This window comes from Paroedura picta, chromosome 1 (genome assembly GCF_049243985.1).
Source record: "Paroedura picta isolate Pp20150507F chromosome 1, Ppicta_v3.0, whole genome shotgun sequence".
NCBI classification, from domain to species: Eukaryota; Metazoa; Chordata; class Lepidosauria; order Squamata; family Gekkonidae; genus Paroedura; species Paroedura picta.
In genome coordinates, this window is record NC_135369.1 from 2,713,960 (window position 1) to 2,732,385 (window position 18,426).

Below are 18,426 nucleotides of genomic sequence, written 5' to 3' on the forward strand. Positions count from 1 at the left end.
ACCTTTACCTTTACCTTTTTATGACAATTTAAAACACCCCATAAAACAATAGCACTACAAATCTACCAATACAAACAATTTAAAACACCCCAAAATTATAATTAAGATGAATATTAAAAAAAAAAAACCCTTCCCAACAACTCATAGCTGTGGACTCCAGTATGGTCAATAATGCTCTAGATGGAAATTGGGAGGGTTGTTATCAGCTGGGCCTGCTCTAACACCAGACCAGGCCCAGGAAGTCTCTCTCCTGTCCCCAGCTTTTGAAGACAAGCTCTCCTGTCTTCCCCTCTTCAAAGAGGCCCGCCAAGCACATCCCCTAAGCAGCCCTGGCAGACAGGCAGGACCTCCTGAAGCCCTCCAAGGAAGAGGCCTTCACCTCTTCAGGGAGCCCTTGCCACACAGCTGGGGCCACCATGGAGAAGATCTGGGCTCTGGTGAGGTCGCCAACAGGAGGCTGCCTGGCACCCATACAAGGACATGTGGACAGAGGCAGTTCTTGAAAGGTCACAAGCAGCAGTGGGCATGGAACTCAGAAAGCGACTGGCCGCCAATGCAGCTGTTTCAAAGCCCACATTCCTGAAGGCCAGCCCCTGACCATAGCTGGGCTGCTGCGTTCTGGACCAGTTGTAATTTCCGGGTTGTCTTCAAGGGCAGCCCCGCGTACAGCACACTGCAGTAATCCAGCCATGAGGTTTCAATGGTTGGGTGTGCCCAAGGCCATTCCCAGGCTAGCTCCATTTCCCACCTGGGAGCCCGGGCTCCAGTGCCCCCAGCCAGTCATGACCCTCCCTCCCCAAGATGCTCACGAGGACTCACAAAGCTGATCTCCGTCTCAGGCACATCTTCAAACTGCTCTGTCGCCCCGGAGGGCTGGTCTGGCATGGAGAGTCCGGGGGAAGCACTGCAGGGGGGAGGAAAAGAGGAGGCGATGGAGGAGGAGAAGGGAAGCTGAGTAGGTGCCTGCCACACAGCGCAGAAGGCGACACAAGCTAACCCTGCAGCAGCTCACAGAGGACCACCACCACCCTGCGGAGGAGACTTTCCACCCCACCCGCTCTGCCGCTACGAGCGGTTCTGGGCCGTGGTGGCTGCACGGTTCCCTCTGGAAGAGAACGCAGCAACAGGGACAGGAGCCTGGCTGGGCCACCTGGAACACGCAACCTGCAAACACACACACACACACACAGCCCGTCCCAAGTGGACCCTGGGTCTGTGGATGGAGGGGAAGGCCAGGCAGAGTAGCCAGAGGTGCAGAGCCTGCTGGGTTGCCACCCCCAACAGCCTCAGAGTCCTTGAAAGATCTTGCAGGCACTCTAACCATGCTCAGGTGATCTGATAAAACAAGCGTGATAGGGTAGCTACAGCCACCCAAGATGCTGCTCTGACAGATTGGCTCGCTTGCCTGAGCCACCCCTCTAAGCCCCTGGCTGCCCGGCAGCATGCTACGACCTGGAATCTGTGCACTGACAGCTGGGAGGGGAGACACCCTCCCCCCACCCCCCAGGAGGGCTGGTGAGGCCGGTTCTTCGAGCAGAAAGCCAGATGCGGTCTCTTGGTCCTCCGTGTTCTGAGAGTCGCCTGCAAGGAGATGCAGACTCGGAGCTTTGGGTGGGCGCCCCTGGCAGACAGCTGTAGGTGGGTCACCTTGTGGAATCCCTGGCCACCTTCGGACCTGGACGGCCGGCAGGACTCCCCAAGCAGCGTTTTGGTTATTCCCACGGCGCTGCAAATCCCTTTTGCCCAGAGCTTCTTAGTTCTCCCCCAAATGGGCGGTGGGCAGCAGACCTCGGCACCGATGGGGGCGTTCCTGCATCCCTCAAGCTGTTCAGCAGCTTGTCAGAAGCATCAACCCCTCGGACTGCGGCTACTGGGATGACCCGCCCCCAAAATGCTTCGCTTAAGGGCCACTGAGAGTGGACAGAGGGCTCCTGCCCACCTTGCAGGGTTCCTGGGGGCATGCCGGCTCCCTGCGCATCCGGCACCCGCCTCCAACTAGACCCTGGCCCGAAAAGCTCACTGCCACTTTTGGCTCCCTCTCATTTTGAACCCAGAATTCCTAGGGAGGCACCACAGAAGAGCTGGGGTTTTTTTTGGTACTCCAAAGTGGCTTACAAACACCTGTTCCTTCCTCTCCCCATAACACAAACCTTGTGAGGTAGGTGGGGCTGAGAGAACTCGATAAGAACTGCTCTGTGAGAACAGCTGTAAGAGAGCGGGGACTGGCCCAAGGTCACCCCGCTGGTCACACGTGGAGGGAAAAAAACAACACCACGGTGCTCGAGTTCATAGGCTGCCACTGCAAATTGGATAGGCCAAGTCAACAGGCCACCCTCCGATAAAAAGGAGGAAGGAAGAACTGCTTTGTTTCCCCACTGGGGAGAAAAGTGGCAGACGCTGATCTGGAGCACCCCTGGTCCCATCACATGAGGCTGCCTTCTACTGACCACAGCATCTGTGCACCCAGGGCAGTGCCGTCCGTTCTCCAAGGTCAGCGGTTCTCCAAGGTCTTCCTCCTCCCTCCTCCCTGGTCCCTTTAACTGGACAATCCAGGGACTGAACCTGGGACCTTCTGCATGCCAAGCAGAGGCTCTAGCCTACAGCCATGGCCCCTCCCCAATCTTATGAGCCCATCTGAACCCGCCATGGACTGGTCCATCAAGGTCAGACTGGCAGTGGCTCTCCAGGGCGTTTCACATTGTCTACAGCAGGGGTAGTCAAACTGTGGCCCTCCAGATGTCCATGGATACAATTCCCATGAGCCCCTGCCAGCGAATGCTGGCAGGGGCTCATGGGAATTGTAATCCATGGACATCTGAAGGGCCGCAGTTTGAATACCCCTGGTCTACAGCCTGGTGGAGGCTGCAAGGGAAGATAGCTTCACAAGGGGGCTGGAGAAACATCTGGAGCAAAGGTCCATCTGGGGCTCTGAGCCCCAAGGTCTAGATGGAACACTCTGTCTGGGGCAGGGATGCTCTGTCTTCTTGGTGCTTGGGGGGCCAGAGTGGGAGGGCTTCTAGGGTTCTGGCCCTGCTGGTGGACGTCCTGAGGCCCCCCTGGTTTTGGCCCCTGCATGGCACAGAGTGTTGGGCTGGGTGAGCCACTGGCTTCTCTGATGTTCTTACATATGGCACAGCAATGCTCTGTCTTCTTGGTGCTGGGGGGCAACAGGGATAGGTTTTCTGGAGTCCTCGCCCTGCTGGTGTACCCCTGAAGGGACCTGGCTGTGGTCACTGTGTGACACAGCTGCATGGGCCATGGGCCTGATCCAACAGGGCTTCTCTTATGCCTGGGGCAGGGATGCTCTGTCTTCTGGGTGCTTAGGAGGCAAGAGTGGGAGGGCTTCTGGAGTCCTGGCCCCACTGGGGGACCTCCTGAGGGCCCCTGGGCTTTGGCCACTGTGTGGCACGGAGCGTTGGATTAGACGGGCCACTGGCCTGACCCAACAGGGCTTCTCTTATGCTTTTATGTTCTAACTGGAAATGCCGAGGTTTGACCCTGGGACCTTCTGCCTGCAAAACCCGTGCTCTGCCTCTCAGCTACGGTCCCACTTCCGGTCATGCAGAAGCTTTGGATAAGAGCTCCCTAGCCAGGTTCTCACTAAGGTGGCAAGCCTGTCCCTGGGCCAGACCATCAGAGATGGTGGCGGCGGGGGGTGGAGTGGGGCTCAACCAATTGGTCCTCCATTCCAAACAAGTTTCTCCAGCCATCGAAGAGAAAGATCCTTGCTTCCGCTCTAACTCACGAGCTTTTGGTCTATCACAAGAGTGCCTCAACCCAAACTCCATCAGTCCTGCAAAACTGTGCTTAACTCGGTTTGCCAGTCCCTGCATTTGTACCCCCCGTCTCCCTTCTTTGCAGGAAAGACATCCATTTTGGACTATGGGCTGAAGGAGACGGAGACCCAGCACCCGCAGGCCGCCTCCTCTGCCCAGTTTAGGTCTCACCTACTTGCATACATGTTGCACTAGCTACCTCCTCGGATATGCTGTCTGAACTGGGACTTTCTTCTGCCTCTGACCTGGGTAGAGAGTGAGAGACAGGTTCACTGGTGAAAGGCTCGGAGCAGGTTGTCTCTGGCCTGGGTCACGCGCAGAAAGGCAGCCCAGGATTTCAAGCCCAGCGCACATCATGAACCAGTCCTGTCACGGGCTTGATTTTGCAGCTGAAATGGGCAATTCCTGAAAAACTGTGGCAGCGAGAGTTAGGAGATGGCCCATAGGGGTGGGGGCACGGGCAGCAGCTGCCTGGAATTGGTCTAGAAACATTTGGAATCCAAAATAATAAAGCAAAGAACTATGCTTAAGGGAAGAGAAGCCCCACACCACAATGGTAGCCTGCTGGGGTGTCATTGCAGTGGAATGCACACCACGGAGGGTTCCATCTGTATCAGACGGCACAATCGGTGGGTCTGCAGGAGAACAGGTAGACTCAAATCTAGGAGCACCCGAGAGGCCACCCAGGACCCTGTGTGAGCGAGAATCAACCCCAGATCCGCGCACACACTCTACCCCAAGAGCTGGGAGACAGGAAACTCAGGAAGAGAACAACAGAAAAAGGCAGAGCCGGTAGGGGGCATGTGATGAAAACACTCTGCATCCTGTGTCCATTCTTGACTCAGAAAAACCCACCCAAATGCTTTCCAGGCCCTCCCTCTAACCGGGCATAGAGCAGGGGTCACTGGAAGAGTAGAAGGGGAAGTAGCTGTGAATTTCCTGCATTATACCCAGGAGGGTTGAACTAGATGACCCAGGGGCCCCTTCCAGCTCCAAGTTTCCCAAATCTTCAGGGAATGAAAGTTTTCAGGCTTCTCTGGCCGCGAAAGTCACCGTGTGTGCTCCTGCGGGGGTGGGGGGTGGGTGGGGGAATGGTCAGCACTGGGCGAATGTCACTGAAGACGTCAAAACTGTGCCGGGTGCAATCTGAACAGCCAACAGGTTGGGCTTCCAAGTGTTTGGGTCCAAGCCAGAGGCCATGTAGCTAGAAGGGAGCGGTGTGTTCATACACCTTTGGTCAGAACAGTGGCTGTAGACTTCCACCTGTGCTGATACACACAGGAAGCCGCCTTACACTGATTCAGGACGGTGGCCCATCAGTGTCAGTGTTGTCTATTCTGACTGGCAGCCAGTCCCCAGGGTGTCAGGCAGAGCTCTCCCACATCACCAGCTACCTGGTTCTTTTTCAACTGGAGATGCTGCCAGGGGTCTTCTGCAGGCCAAGCAGAGGCTCTGCCACTGAGCCCGGGTCTCAAGTCAAGGTCTTCCCCATCCCTTCCTGCCTGGTCCTTTTAACTGGGGATGCTGTCTGGGATTGAACTGGGGACCTCCTGCAGGCCAAGAGGGGGCTCTGCTTCTGAGATCATGCCCCCCGCCCCTGGTCCCAGGATCAGGTGTTAGACCTTTCTGGAACCACTGAACGATCCACTCCTTTGTTGTTGACTCTATGCTGTGCTGGTCCAACTGCTTTCAACATTGGGGGTGGAGTTTGTATGTTAACTGCCACCTTGATTTTAATATTTCAGGGAGTTATTGTTCTTTGATTTGGATGTCATAGAATCACAGAATCATAGAGTTGGAAGGGGCCATGCAGGCCATCTAGTCCAACCCCCTGCTCAATGCAGGATCAGCCCTAAGCATCCTAAAGCATCCAAGAAAAGTGTGTATCCAGCCTTTGCTTGAAGACTGCCAGGGAGGGGGAGCTCACCACCTCCTTAAGCAGCCTATTCCACTGCTGAACTACTCTGACTGTGATCGTATTTTTCCTGATATCTAGCCTATATCGTTGTACTTGTAGTTTAAACCCATTACTGCGTGTCCTCTCCTCTGCAGCCAACGGGAACAGCATCCTGCCCTCCTCCAAGTGACAACCTTTCAAATACTTAAATGTTTTACAATGTACTGATGTTTTTAGGGATGGATGTTTTTTTTAATGTTTGTTGTAAACGCTGTGAGCCAGCTGTGCTGGGAGCAGTGGTATAAAAGTCCAATTAGAAATAAAACAAATAAACAAACCACTCCTTCCACATTTGTGCTACGATTTCACTGAGGAATGGTTCACGGCTACTTTTAAGATGGCCTGAAATGTCACTCTTTGGCTCTGCCTCACCCTCTGCTCGAGGACGGGGGACGGGGAGGGAAGCCTGTTACATAAAGGAAGGGAGGATGCTTGCTAGGGCAACCAAATCCCAGTTAGGAGAAATACTGGGAGATTTTGGGGGTGGAGCCTGAGGAGGGTGGAGTTTGAGGAGGGGAGGGACTTCAGTGGGGGATAATGCCATAGAGCAGGGGTCGTCAAACTGCGGCCCTCCAGATGTCCATGGGCTACAATTCCCATGAGCCCCTGCCAGCGTTTGCTGGCAGGGGCTCATGGGAATTGTAGTCCATGGACATCTGGAGGGCCGCAGTTTGACAACCCCTGCCATAGAGGTACTCCCAGAGCGGCTGTATTTGTCAGGTTAACCAATCTCTCTTGCCGGGGAAATCTGCTGCAATCCCAGAAATCCTCCACCCACCGCTTGGAGGTTGGCCGGCCTTAATTCTGGCCTTTGCCACGGTCAGTCCCCTCTGCCTGTGAGGACAAAAGGAGACATCCTTTAGGACATCTTTCCACCAGATGTGGTTGGGTCTTTGAGCCTGGCACACCTTGCTGGCTCAGTCCTAAGCCCTACAGTTGGGGTGTGCTCACAATCCGGTCTGGACTATACTGGGCTTGAGTGCAAAGGGGGGGAGGCAGAGCTCTGAAACGGTGGCCCTACACAAGTGAGCTCTAGGGCAGTGGAAGGACAGCTGCCCCGGAGGGCGAGAGGGCACCGTGGAGCAAAACCAGCTGAGCTCCCAGGCTCTGGTGCTTCTGCTGGGAAAACACACCGCCCCTGCGGAGCTTCTGTCCAGTCGTATATCTAGGCCTCACCTCACCTATCGGAGTAGAAGCTGAGGATGGTCACTGTAGAGACGGTTTCTCCCCCTTGCTCTCCATCTAACCTGCACAGAGATCGACAGAGGTTAGAGGCCTCACCGGCGTGGGCCTGCCTGCCCCAAAACCAGGCGACCGAGGCCAAGCCGGGCTTTGCCCAGAACCGAGTTCCGGATGAGTCCTCCTCTCTCAGAAGCGGCTCCCTCTGTAGCTGCTGCTTCCACGGCTCACTGTGCTATGAACCTGCCCTTCGCACTCGTCCCTGAGAGCTGAGGTTGGGGGGGGGGTCCCTGATCTTTACAAGCCTCTGGGCCCCTGCGGAATTCCGAGGCAGGCTGACGGGCGCAAGCAGAAAACGGCGGCTGCAGGAGCAGAGGAAGCCCGTGCGTTGGAGGGAATTATCAAAAAAATGCACAGGGAAAGAGAAATGAGAAGCGGACCAACACGATGGGAATAGCTGCCACTGAAACAAGAGTATTTTAATCGGCCCTGCCAGTTGAGATCTCCGGGAGCCAATAAGAAACCCCCCATCTGGCCTCCCCCGTGTTTTAAAGCCCCTTGGTGGGCTCCAAGAAAAGTCTCCGGACACCACGTTGGGGACCCCTGCCCCAAAAAGCCATAAATGTCTCCTTCGCCAAGACACTGTTGGTTACGTTGCTGGGCTGGTCAGCACAGCCAGAAAGGAAGTGGGACAGAGAAACACGCCGCGGTTCAGGTGACTGGAAAGAGGAGACATTGGGGTCCCGCCTAGCGTCAAAGATTTGCAGAAATCCCACCCCCGTTTTCCTAGTGCTGCGACCCACCCCCCACCCCCACTCGAGCCAGTTCTTGCGTCCCCTCGCCTGGAGTACGCCCAAACTGAGAACTTCCTCATCCCTCACAGGAGTTGGGCCGTGAACTTCCAAGTGCCTTCAGCAGGTGAACATCCTGAGGAGTTTGGTGCCATAGGCTGCATCACGGCAAAGGGAAATACAGAACAGGGATGCATAGAAAGTGTCAGGATCAGTGCCTGTTCTCTGCCACGTTTTATTCTAACCAGAGTTCTTCCATGTTTTTCTGAATTGTTAGTTTATTGCTGGGCCCCTATGTAACCCTGGCCCGTTATATTAGCTGTCTGCCTGAAAACGAAACCTGTCTGCTGTTTGCTTGTAATCGTGATTTGCTGTGCTCGCTGTGAACTGTTTGTCTTTTGAACCCAGCCAGCTAGCTCTGCTTAATGTAACAATAATAGTTATCTTGTCAATGGGCGCCAAGCGGTCCAAGGACGTTCCAGAAGTGACACTCCCTGGTTAATTGCCCAGACTGGCACCTGGAGCCCTCCCCCTGGGAACCTTCAAGTTTTGGGTGGGAGAATTGTCTTGAAAAGGGCTTGCTTTTGTATTGTAAGGCAGATTTGACTTTGCTAGTTATAGTGAGTGAAGTAAACTTCCATTAAAGCTTTCTTTTCACAGAAGTTTGTTGTGAGTTCTTTTAGCACTTGACAGAAAGCTGAGACGTGGGAAGGGCAAAGCCCACCCCTGCATCCTTAGTAGAGGGCAACCCAGCCCTCAGCTGCCAGGCATCCTGCAGGCAATTATAACAGGCACTGCATCTCCCACAGGGGAAGCTTAAAAAGAAGAATAGCCCAGTGGTCCATCCATTCCAGCATCCTGTTTCACACAATAGCCAGCCAACAACAGGGCAGAGAGGCCGGGGCCTTCATCGGAACACCAGAAGAGCCCTGCTGGGTCAGGCCCGGGAGGGTCCCTCCAGTCCAGCCACCTGCCTCACCCAGGGGCCAGCCAGTTCCTCTGGAGGGCCCAAAGCAAGCTATAGAGGCTGAGGCCTATCTGTGACATTGCCTGCTGGCTGTGGGATTCCGAGGGTGGCTGCCTCTGACTGTGGAGGTTCCCCTCGGCCCCCATGGCCAGCGGCTACCGACAGATTTCCCCTCCCTGCATCTGTCCAATCCTCTTTTAGAGCTGTTTGTTCCTGTGGCCCTCGCTACCTCCTGTGACAGTAAATTCCGCATTTTACTCCCTCTCTGTGTCAAGCCGCATTTCCTGCTGTCCACCCAGAACCTCCTGCCCGCTGGCTGCACTGGCTGCTGTCTGGTTCTCGTGTTTTTGGAGAGGGAAGCCAAGGCCTTGCTTGCCACCTGCAGCTCTTCTCTCTCCCAGCCCAACTACGGGGATTCCGGAAACGCACATGCCCATGCCCAGAAGGTTGATGAAAGATATACCATCCAGGCCACTTGTGGGACAGAAGAGACGCTAGGCGGAGTCGCCACCACCTCTGCCTGAAAAGCCCCAGCCCCTCACCTAGCCGAGCTCTCCACAACGACTGGGGGAGGCGGATCCTTGGAGGCTCCCGGTTTGTGCACCTCGACGCCTACTGACCTAAGCAGAGAAGGGGGTTTTGTAAAGGGGGGGGGGAAAGGTGAAGAGAGCCGGGCCGGCGGAGGGGGAGGGGGGGGGAGAAGCAGATTTTACAAAAAGGGGGCAAGAACGTCTTACGGATCAGAGCCAGGAGGCCAAGAAAGCCCTTCTGAACACAGCGCTGCAGGATTGGCAGACTGGCATTCAGGGCCGGAGTTCCGGGCGGCTGAATCTCGTCCGTTTGGCTCAGCTTAACATCACGCCCTCGGGCAGAAAGCCTGCTGCTGTGGGAGCGCCTGGGCACTTGGATTCTGAGGGTGGGCCCAATTCCTGATTCCAGAGGGATGCTTTTGGTAGCAGTTTTGGATCTAGGCAGCAGCTCAGCTTTCAGGAGCTCGCTTGGGAGAGGTGAGCCGTCACGCTCCTCCTTGGCCGTCCTTGCCCTCTTTTTGAGATGAGGGGGCGCCCAGATCAAGCTTCCTTGCTCTGCTGGGGAAGGGGAGGCCTGCTTTCCAACACCCTTGAGCGTGTTTTTTACACTGCCTGTTTCAGGCAGGTGGCCGTGGTGCTCCTGGACTCAAAGATTGACTTTTCTTTTGGTTTTTGCCTGTGGAAGAACAGATTTATGGGGCGTTTTTTTTTCTTTTAAATGCAAGGATCAGAAGCAGAGGGGGAAGGAAAGATTCCTGGGGATTGCCCAGTGGACCAGTTTCGCTAATGGCAGAGCTGCAATTAGAAGAAGAAGAAGAAGAGTTGGTTCTTATATGCCGCTTTTCCCTACCCGAAGGAGGCTCAAAGCGGCTTACAATCGCCTTCCCTTTCCTCTCCCCACAACAGACACCCTGTGAGATGGGTGAGGCTGAGAGAGCCCTGAGATTACTGAAGAAGAAGAAGAGTTGGTTCTTATATGCCGCTTTTCCCTACCCGAAGGAGTCTCAAAGCGGCTTACAGTCGCCTTCCCTTTCCTCTCCCCACAACAGACACCCTGTGAGGGAGGTCAGCCTGAGAGAGCCCTGAGATTACTGAAGAAGAAGAAGAGTTGGTTCTTATATGCCGCTTTTCCCTACCCGAAGGAGTCTCAAAGCGGCTTACAGTCGCCTTCCCTTTCCTCTCCCCACAACAGACACCCTGTGAGGGAGGTCAGCCTGAGAGAGCCCTGAGATTACTGAAGAAGAAGAAGAGTTGGTTCTTATATGCCGCTTTTCCCTACCCGAAGGAGTCTCAAAGCGGCTTACAGTCGCCTTCCCTTTCCTCTCCCCACAACAGACACCCTGTGAGATGGGTGAGGCTGAGAGAGCCCTGAGATTACTGAAGAAGAAGAAGAGTTGGTTCTTATATGCCGCTTTTCCCTACCCGAAGGAGTCTCAAAGCGGCTTCCAATCGCCTTCCCTTTCCTCTCCCCACAACAGACACCCTGTGGGGTGGGTGAGGCTGAGAGAGCCCTGATATCACTGCCCGGTCAGAACAGTTTTATCAGTGCCGTGGCGAGCCCAAGGTCACCCAGCTGGTTGCATGTGGGGGAGTGCAGAATCGAACCCGGCATGCCAGATTAGAAGTTCGCACTCCTAACCACAACACCAAACTGTCTCTCAAATTAGCAAAATAGATTGGCGGGGTCCATCCTGAAATAAGGCAACCTGCAGGGAAAACAACTGCTTGGGATCGTGCTTCTGTGCTCTCAAATTAGCAAAATAGATTGGCGGGGTCCATCCTGAAATAAGGCAACCTGCAGGGAAAACAACTGCTTGGGATCGTGCTTCTGTCATGGGGGGAAACGGCTTGGGGGAAACCATTTGCTGCAAGGAGTGTTGGAAAGCTGAGGCAAGGAGGCTTCCTCGGTCACGACCCGGGGTCACGCCAGGAGGACGTGCGCCAGCATGCTGCGCCGATGCAGTCAGTCGCAAGGCCCGACACAACCAAGCAACCTGTCCATGCACGACCCGCAGGCCTGGCTCTTGTAAAAGACTCCATGCATTTTCAAGGCATTGACTGGGATGGAAAACCGACGCATTCGTGATCTGTGCCCCTTCCTTCTCAGTTGAGGGACGCCACAAACGGAATCAAGCCAGCGATAGTACAGCTTCCCGGCGAGAAGGGGCGGCCATCTCAGTATTGTGCCCAACGCCCCGGGTCAGAATTCCAAGGAGCCTGCAGGCTTAAAAAAGGTCGGGGAGCCCTGGCCTTCAGCCATCCAGCCAATTTAAGAGCCAGCTGTAAGACGGCTTCCAGCGATTAAGGACAGCCCCCAGCAAATAACTTGCCCACCCAAGCATCCTGCCCTGCTCTGCAGGCATTGAAGGTTGCTGGGCTGAGTCCCACAAATTATCCTCTCTGGTTGAGAAATCTGTCCCACCGACGGTGGCCTCCAGCAAGCTTCTGGGACAGTTCCAATGCTAGCCAGAATGACACCAGAAGACCCTGCTGGATCTGATCAGTAGTCCATCTAGTCCAGCCTCCTGTCTCACACACTGGCCGACCCTCTGGAGGACCAACAACAGGTCACAGAAGCTGAGGCCCTCCCCTAAGAAGACCATCATCTTCCAGAGAGGGAGCTTGGTGTCGTGGTTAGGAGTGCGGACTTCTAATCTGGCATGCCAGGTTCGATTCTGCACTCCCCCACATGCAACCAGCTGGGTGACCTTGGGCTCGCCACGGCACTGAGAAAACTGTTCTGACTGAGCAGGAATATCAGGGCTCTCTCAGCCTCACCCACCTAACAGGGTGTCTGTTGTGGGGAGAGGAAGGGAAGGCGATTGGAAGCTGTTCTGAGACTCCTTCGGGTAGAGAAAAGTGGCATATAAGAACCAACTCTTCTTCTCCTTCTTCCTGATGGGCCCTGGGATTTGGCCAATCCGTGACACAGAATGTTGGACTGGATGATCCAGCATGGCCTGATCCAACATGACTTCTCAAGTTCATAGAGGACAACAGCCACAAGACCTAGATGGAATACTCTGTCTGGGGCGGTGATGCCCTGAATTCTTGATGCTTGGAGGGGGGGGAGCAACAGTGGGAGGGCTTCTGGAGTTCTGGCCCCACTGGGGGACCTCCTGATAGCCCCTGGGTTTGGGCCACTCTGTGGCACAGAGTGTTGGACTAGATGGGCCACAGGGCTGATCCAACAGAGCTTCTCTAATGCTCTTGTGCTCTAATAAATCAAATAAATAATAATAAAAAATAATACTAAGCTCAAAGGGAAGAAAGCCATTCAGGGCAGGCAAGCTCGATTGCTCCACACCTGCCATCCTGTCACTTAATCTTCCAATATCATCTGCAGACAGTAGAAGAAGAAGAAGAAGAAGAAGAGTTGGTTCTTATATCCTGCTTTCCCCTACCTGAAGGAGGCTCAAAGCGGCTTCCAATCGCCTTCCCTTTCCTCTCCCCACAACAAACACCCTGTGAGGGAGGGGAGGCTGAGAGAGCCCTGAGATTACTGAAGAAGAAGAAGAAGAAGAAGAAGAAGAAGAAGAGTTGGTTCTTATATGCCGCTTTTCTCTACCCGAAGGAGTCTCAAAGTGGCTTCCAGTCGCCTTCCCATTCCTCTCCCCACAACAGACTCCCTGTGGGGTGGGTGAGGCTGAGAGAGCCCTGATATCACTGCCCGGTCAGACCAGTTTTATCAGTGCCGTGGTGAGCCCAAGGTCACCCAGCTGGCTGCATGTGGGGGAGCACAGATTCAAACCCGGCATGCCAGATTAGAAGTCCACACTCCTAACCACTACACCAAACTGGCTCTCAGTAGGAATGGAAACTTACTTTAGCTACAAATTAAAAGCCAGGATTCCTTGGATGTTGTATTTTGTTTCGGGTGGAAGGACCGTGAAAGAATCACATGCACACAAACGCAAACACACACACACACACACAGCCATGGCTCCGCACCTCGTTTGGGGCATAGTCCTGCAATCCTAAATTCAAGCCGACAGGGGCTGCAGACTGTGCCACCCTTAACACCCAGCAGGCCTTTGGGCAGGGCGGCTTCTAGGAACGTGCACACAGAAGGGAAGCGAAGCGCTTACGTGGGAATACCCGAGGGACACCTGGGCTGACTGCAGGCAACGCAGCCCCTTCCATGCCCTGTGGAGGACCTGTGGAGGCTTACCTGTTGGCGGGGGAATTGTAGCCTCTGCTCCCCAAGGAAGAGGTGGACAGCGTGGTGGCTGCAGAGTCGCTGTTAGCTTCGTCTACGGGAGGCGTCTGCGGAAGGAGATCTGGGCGGCCCAGCTGGGAACCTGGAGGAGGAAGACCCGGGGGGGGGGATCCGTTAAGCACAGGCACTTGGGCGGGGATTACCCAGATCAGCTCTGCAGCCCCCGAAGGTGCCGAGGGCTGCTGACGTGAAGCAAAGTGCTTGCCGGTTGCTGATTTTAAAGACCTGGCTTCCACGCAAATCCCACCACAACTGCTTAAAGCAGGGGTGGCCAAGTGGTGGCTCTCCAGATGTCCACGGACTACAAGTCCCATGAGCCCCTGCCAGCCTTCCGGCAGCACTGTTGCTCTCTTTTCTCTCCCTTCTTTGCCAAGAACAAATCTCAGACATTGGGCAGAAATGACCAAGCTGGCTCATGCAGGTGAGAGAAGAACCCCCACGAGCTCCCTGCTGGATTGCCTGCCACACGTGGGCGACACCCAGCAGTGCCCTCCTTTGGGGACCCACACAATGAGACGTTAGCATGACACCAAGAGCTCGGGAAGGAGATCAGCTCCTCCAAGGGGGCTTCTGTGGCACTCCCACTTGAAATAGCCCAACCACAAACGGCATGAGAACCTCCTCCCCAGCAGCTTAGTGGAAAAGCCGGGCCGGAGGGGGGGGGGGGAAGAGAGCTTTATGAAGGGGGTTCCTTTACAAATACTTCAGTCCCCCAAATGCCTGAAGTGGTTCAGCCCAGCGCCTGATGCGCCATGAGCAGCTTCCAACCCAGCCGCTCCGGCCCCCTCCTGACCCCCTCGCTGGTAGGTAGGCGTCTTGTCCATTTGTTCTAGTGTATTTTATTGTTCGTTTGCATTTTATTTTATTGGGGTAAGATTGGGGGATTCTATTGCTGTAAGATTTCTTATGTAATTATGTATATATATATATGCTGTAAACCGCCATGAGCCAGTTGGCTGGGAGGGGCGGTCTAGAAATCAAATCTTTAACCGCTCCTCGCAGAGCGGAATAAATAAAGCCGTAAGGGCCCCGAAGGTGGGCCCTGTCCGGGATGAGGAAGGGTGCCAATAGGCCCCTTCCCCTGGACTGACAAGCGGAGGGCCCAATCGGGAGGCGCAAAGCGCCTCCCAATTGGCCCCTCCGCTTGTCAGTCCACCCCCAAGCTGCCAATCAGTAGCCACGCGCAGCGCAGCTGCTGATTGGCTGCTTGCCCGGCCAACAACCAATTGGGAGGCGCAAACTGTCCCCTAGGGCCCACTGTATTTTTTTAACAGCGGGCTCTACTGCTAGTTATAAATCAAACAGATAAAATGAGGGACCCACCTGGCTCCACCTCGGCCTCCGTCATCACCTGCACTCTCGTTTCGCCCATTCCTGGCACCTGGGAAAAGGCTCCGCTCTGGCCCGGCCGACGGGGAGCTGCTGTGCCAGACCGGCTCTTCTTCGAGGGTGACGGTTTCACTGGAGAGTGAGAGAGAAATAAAGGTTCCCTTCTACACCCACCGAAATGGTCTTGGTCGGTCCAGCCATGGGGCAGATGATAGTCTGCTGAGACGCTGGGCTCGTCCCACCCACAGCCAGTGCTCTCCCTCCCCCGGCTTCTACTCACGACGGTACGTCTCTGTCCTGCTGGGTGTTACAGGGCAACATGGGAGGGAGAAAGACCGGGGAGCTGTGGGGACGTCAACCGCCAAGTGTGGCAGGAGAGGTCTGAGGAGCAGGGGGCCAAGCAGGCTGAGGCAGACCTGTGGCTCAGGGGCAGAGTCTCTGCTTGGAACACAGAAGGTCCCTGGTTCAATCCCCGGCCTCTTCAGTTAAAAAGGACCAGGCAGGAGGGGATGGGGAAGGCCTTTTCCTGAGACCCTGGAGAGCCGCCTTGATGGACCAACTGTCTGATTCAGTCGAAGGCAGCATCATGGCTTTTTGCATATGCTGCCCCCATAGAAGTACCAGTAATTGACTGACAATCCCCCAGGGAACAGAGGAGCTGTCAAGGCCTTTGCCCCAGGGCCTGCTCACATACTGCACAGTCCAAAGGGGGCAGTGGTTACTTTGGGAATCCAGCTTTTCCTTCTGGGCCAACGGGGGGTTGGCTGAGGGCTGCGTGGGGTGGGGTCATCTAGGAGCACCTCTGTCATAAGCCCACCTTCAGGCTCAAGGAGACAACTTACGGGGGATTTTCTTGAACACCACGTTACACATGAACCGCTGGAACCGTTCTGCGTAGAAACTGGGCCTGTGAACCGACACTGTGTCCTGCAAATGAGAAGCAGAGAGTCCAACAAAGGGTCAAGGAGAGCTTGCCCAGTCCAGCCAGAACTTTAATGGTCTCGCATAGCCCCGTGAGTCTGACCGTTGGAAGTGAAAAGAAGAGTTCTGCTCAGCTCGTCCGGGAGGGTGTCTGCGGGGTATCTGGGATGGGAACAGGACGGCTTCACAGCTATCTGGAGCAATGGTTATGGCCAAGGGTCCCCAGCAGGGTGCCCAGGGGCGTCATGGTGCCCCCTGACCTTTTTCAGAAAGTGGGCAGGGCCAACAAGAGTGTTTGGCCAGCAAACCTTCTCACTGGCTAGGAGGATTTATTTTTAAATGTTGCTTTGGCAGCAGCAACTGCCCCAGCACAGGGGTCTGTGTGACTGAAGGTAAGCTTGCGGCAGCCGTCTTGTGGCTGGCTCCACCTCCGGCCAGAGCCATTTTCTGGCTGTCACTTCTGAATTCCAAGGGGGCCCACAGACAATAAAAGGCTGGAGACCCCCGGGCTAGGAAGCGGGATGGGTCATTTCTTTAGGGCAAGGGTGCCCCTTTCCATGAGATGGCTAAATTATGCCTCTCCAGATGGCCACGGACTCCAGTGACAGGCTGGCAGGGGCTCATGGCTTATGTTCCATGAGGGTGCTTTGGGCTGATCCTGCGTTGAGCAGGGGGTTGGACTAGATGGCCTGTATGGCCCCTTCCCACTCTAGGATTCTATGATTCTACGTGGTTCATAAATATCTGGAGAGCCACGGTTTGGCCACCCCTACAGATCTTCCAAGGCAATCCAGCGGCTTTTTTGCAGAGAACTGAATTGTCTTGTCTGATCCCCCACCACTCTTCCTTCCTGCTTCCCTGATTCTCCTGGGGACCGCCTCCAGCCTCCCTCCTCTGCCAGTTGGACGACTCGCTTCTTCCACCTCTGCTCGACATTTTCTGCCTCCCGCCCAGTCTGGGAAATGTCACAGGAGGGCTTTTAGGCCCAAGGCCCTACAGGAGGGCAAGCCGCCTTAGGGCTTAGTCCTCTAACCTGGAGCCCAGCGCTGCTGCATCCCTCCCCCTCTGACTCTCTCCTGGATCTTGGATCTGCACCTCGACTAGTTTGCCTGGGCCCACGCATGACCTGGCCCAGCTGTTGAGATGCTCGAAAACCCCAGGCAGATTCTCCAGACAAGATCACGCCAACAGATCACTTAGTGACCACCTAAAAGTTCCTAGGAAAGAGGGGGTGGCTGCAGGTTTTGAATTAATTGGATGGTGATTATTCATTTTAATAATTCATTTTTAGAATTTGAAAACCTAAATTAGTATCTGATTTACTGTGTATCTTGGAAGCTTCTGTAAGCCAGCCTGGGCCTCCGGGGAAGGGCGGACACAGATTAATTAATTAATTAAGACAGAGAGATCCTCTGCCTTCCCGGCTACTCTCTCTCCTTTCCCCTTGCCCCCGGAGCAGCTCAGCTTCTGCTCCAGATTGGATGCTTTCCTTTACCGATCCTGGCCTTAAATATCTAGGCAAGAGGAGGAGGAAAGCCACATGGAGGTAGGGGCCGGTGGGAGTGGGGGGCATGCAGACCCCCTTCAGAAAGATTCCGGAGATTTTCGAGAGAAGGGAACAAGAGGCAGGGGGTTTCAGCTGCTCACCCCATCATGAACAAGTGCCTTCCAGGAATGCTCCAGTTTCTTCATGAACCTGAAACAGAAGAAGCAAGAATAGGATCATAGAATCATAGAGTTGGAAGGGATCTCTGGGGTCACCTAGTCCAACCCCCTGCACTATGCAGGACACTCACCACCCTCTCGCTCACCCACTGTCACCTGTCACCCCTTTGAGCCTTCACAGAATCAGCCTCTAGGTCAGATGGCTCTCCAGCCTCTGCTTAAAAATCTCCCAAGATGGAGAACCCACCACCTCCCGAGGAAGCCTGTTCCACTGAGGAACCGCTCTGACTGTCAGGAACTTCTTCCGGAGGTTTAGATGGAATTTCTTTTGAATTAATTTCATCCCATTGGTTCTGGTCTGTCCCTCCGGGGCAAGAGAGAACAACTCTTCTCCATCCTCCATATGGCACCCTTTTAAATACTTGAAGATGGTTATCAGATCCCCTCTCAGTCGTCTCCTCTCCATGCTAAACAGAGCAAGCTCCCCCAACCTTTCCTCCTACATCTTGGTCTCCAAACCCCTCACCATCTTTGTTGCCCTCCTCTGGACACGCTCCAGTTTGTCTACCTCCCTCTTCAGCTGGGGTGTCCAAAACTGAACCCAGGACTCCAAGTGAGGCCGAACCAGAGCAGAGTAAAGCGGTACCATCATCTCCCGTGATCTGGACACGATACTCTGTTTGATACAGCCCCAAATCCCATTTGCCTTTTTAGCCACTAAATCACATTGCTGACTCATGTTTAATGTGTGGTCCACTAAGACTCCTAGAGGAAAGGAACACTTTAGGGGGAACTTTCGGGGAGGGGAAGTAGTTGCAGGAAGCGCCGCCCCCTTGTCACTCCCTGGGTCCCCCTCCGCCACCAGCCAGCCCACCTGGCTGAGCACCCTGAGCCCAGCGATGTCAACTGTGTTTCAGCAAGACCATCAGGCCTCCACCAAGAAGACCCGCTTGGCTGCTCTGAGTCGGCAAGGTCATTATGCTGAATCCAAAAAGGCACGAACTAAGGACCCACGTTAAAGTAAGTTAAGGTAGACTTCGTTTGCCCAGCAAGCTGCCAAGACGGAACGGGAATTTGAATTGGGATCTCCTA

The 18,426-nt window shown here is 54.8% G+C and overlaps 1 protein-coding gene across 1 annotated transcript in view; it reads right to left on the reverse strand.

Annotated features, from left to right (window-relative positions):
- LOC143829215 (putative PIP5K1A and PSMD4-like protein) overlaps positions 1-18,426 on the reverse strand; it is a 101,067-nt gene that overhangs the window by 23,286 nt on the left and 59,355 nt on the right. The window contains 6 exon segments of the mRNA XM_077319716.1: positions 2,547-2,569; positions 9,669-9,693; positions 13,449-13,501; positions 14,743-14,880; positions 15,591-15,675; positions 17,317-17,365. Coding sequence (XP_077175831.1) covers positions 2,547-2,569; positions 9,669-9,693; positions 13,449-13,501; positions 14,743-14,880; positions 15,591-15,675; positions 17,317-17,365 — 373 coding nt within the window.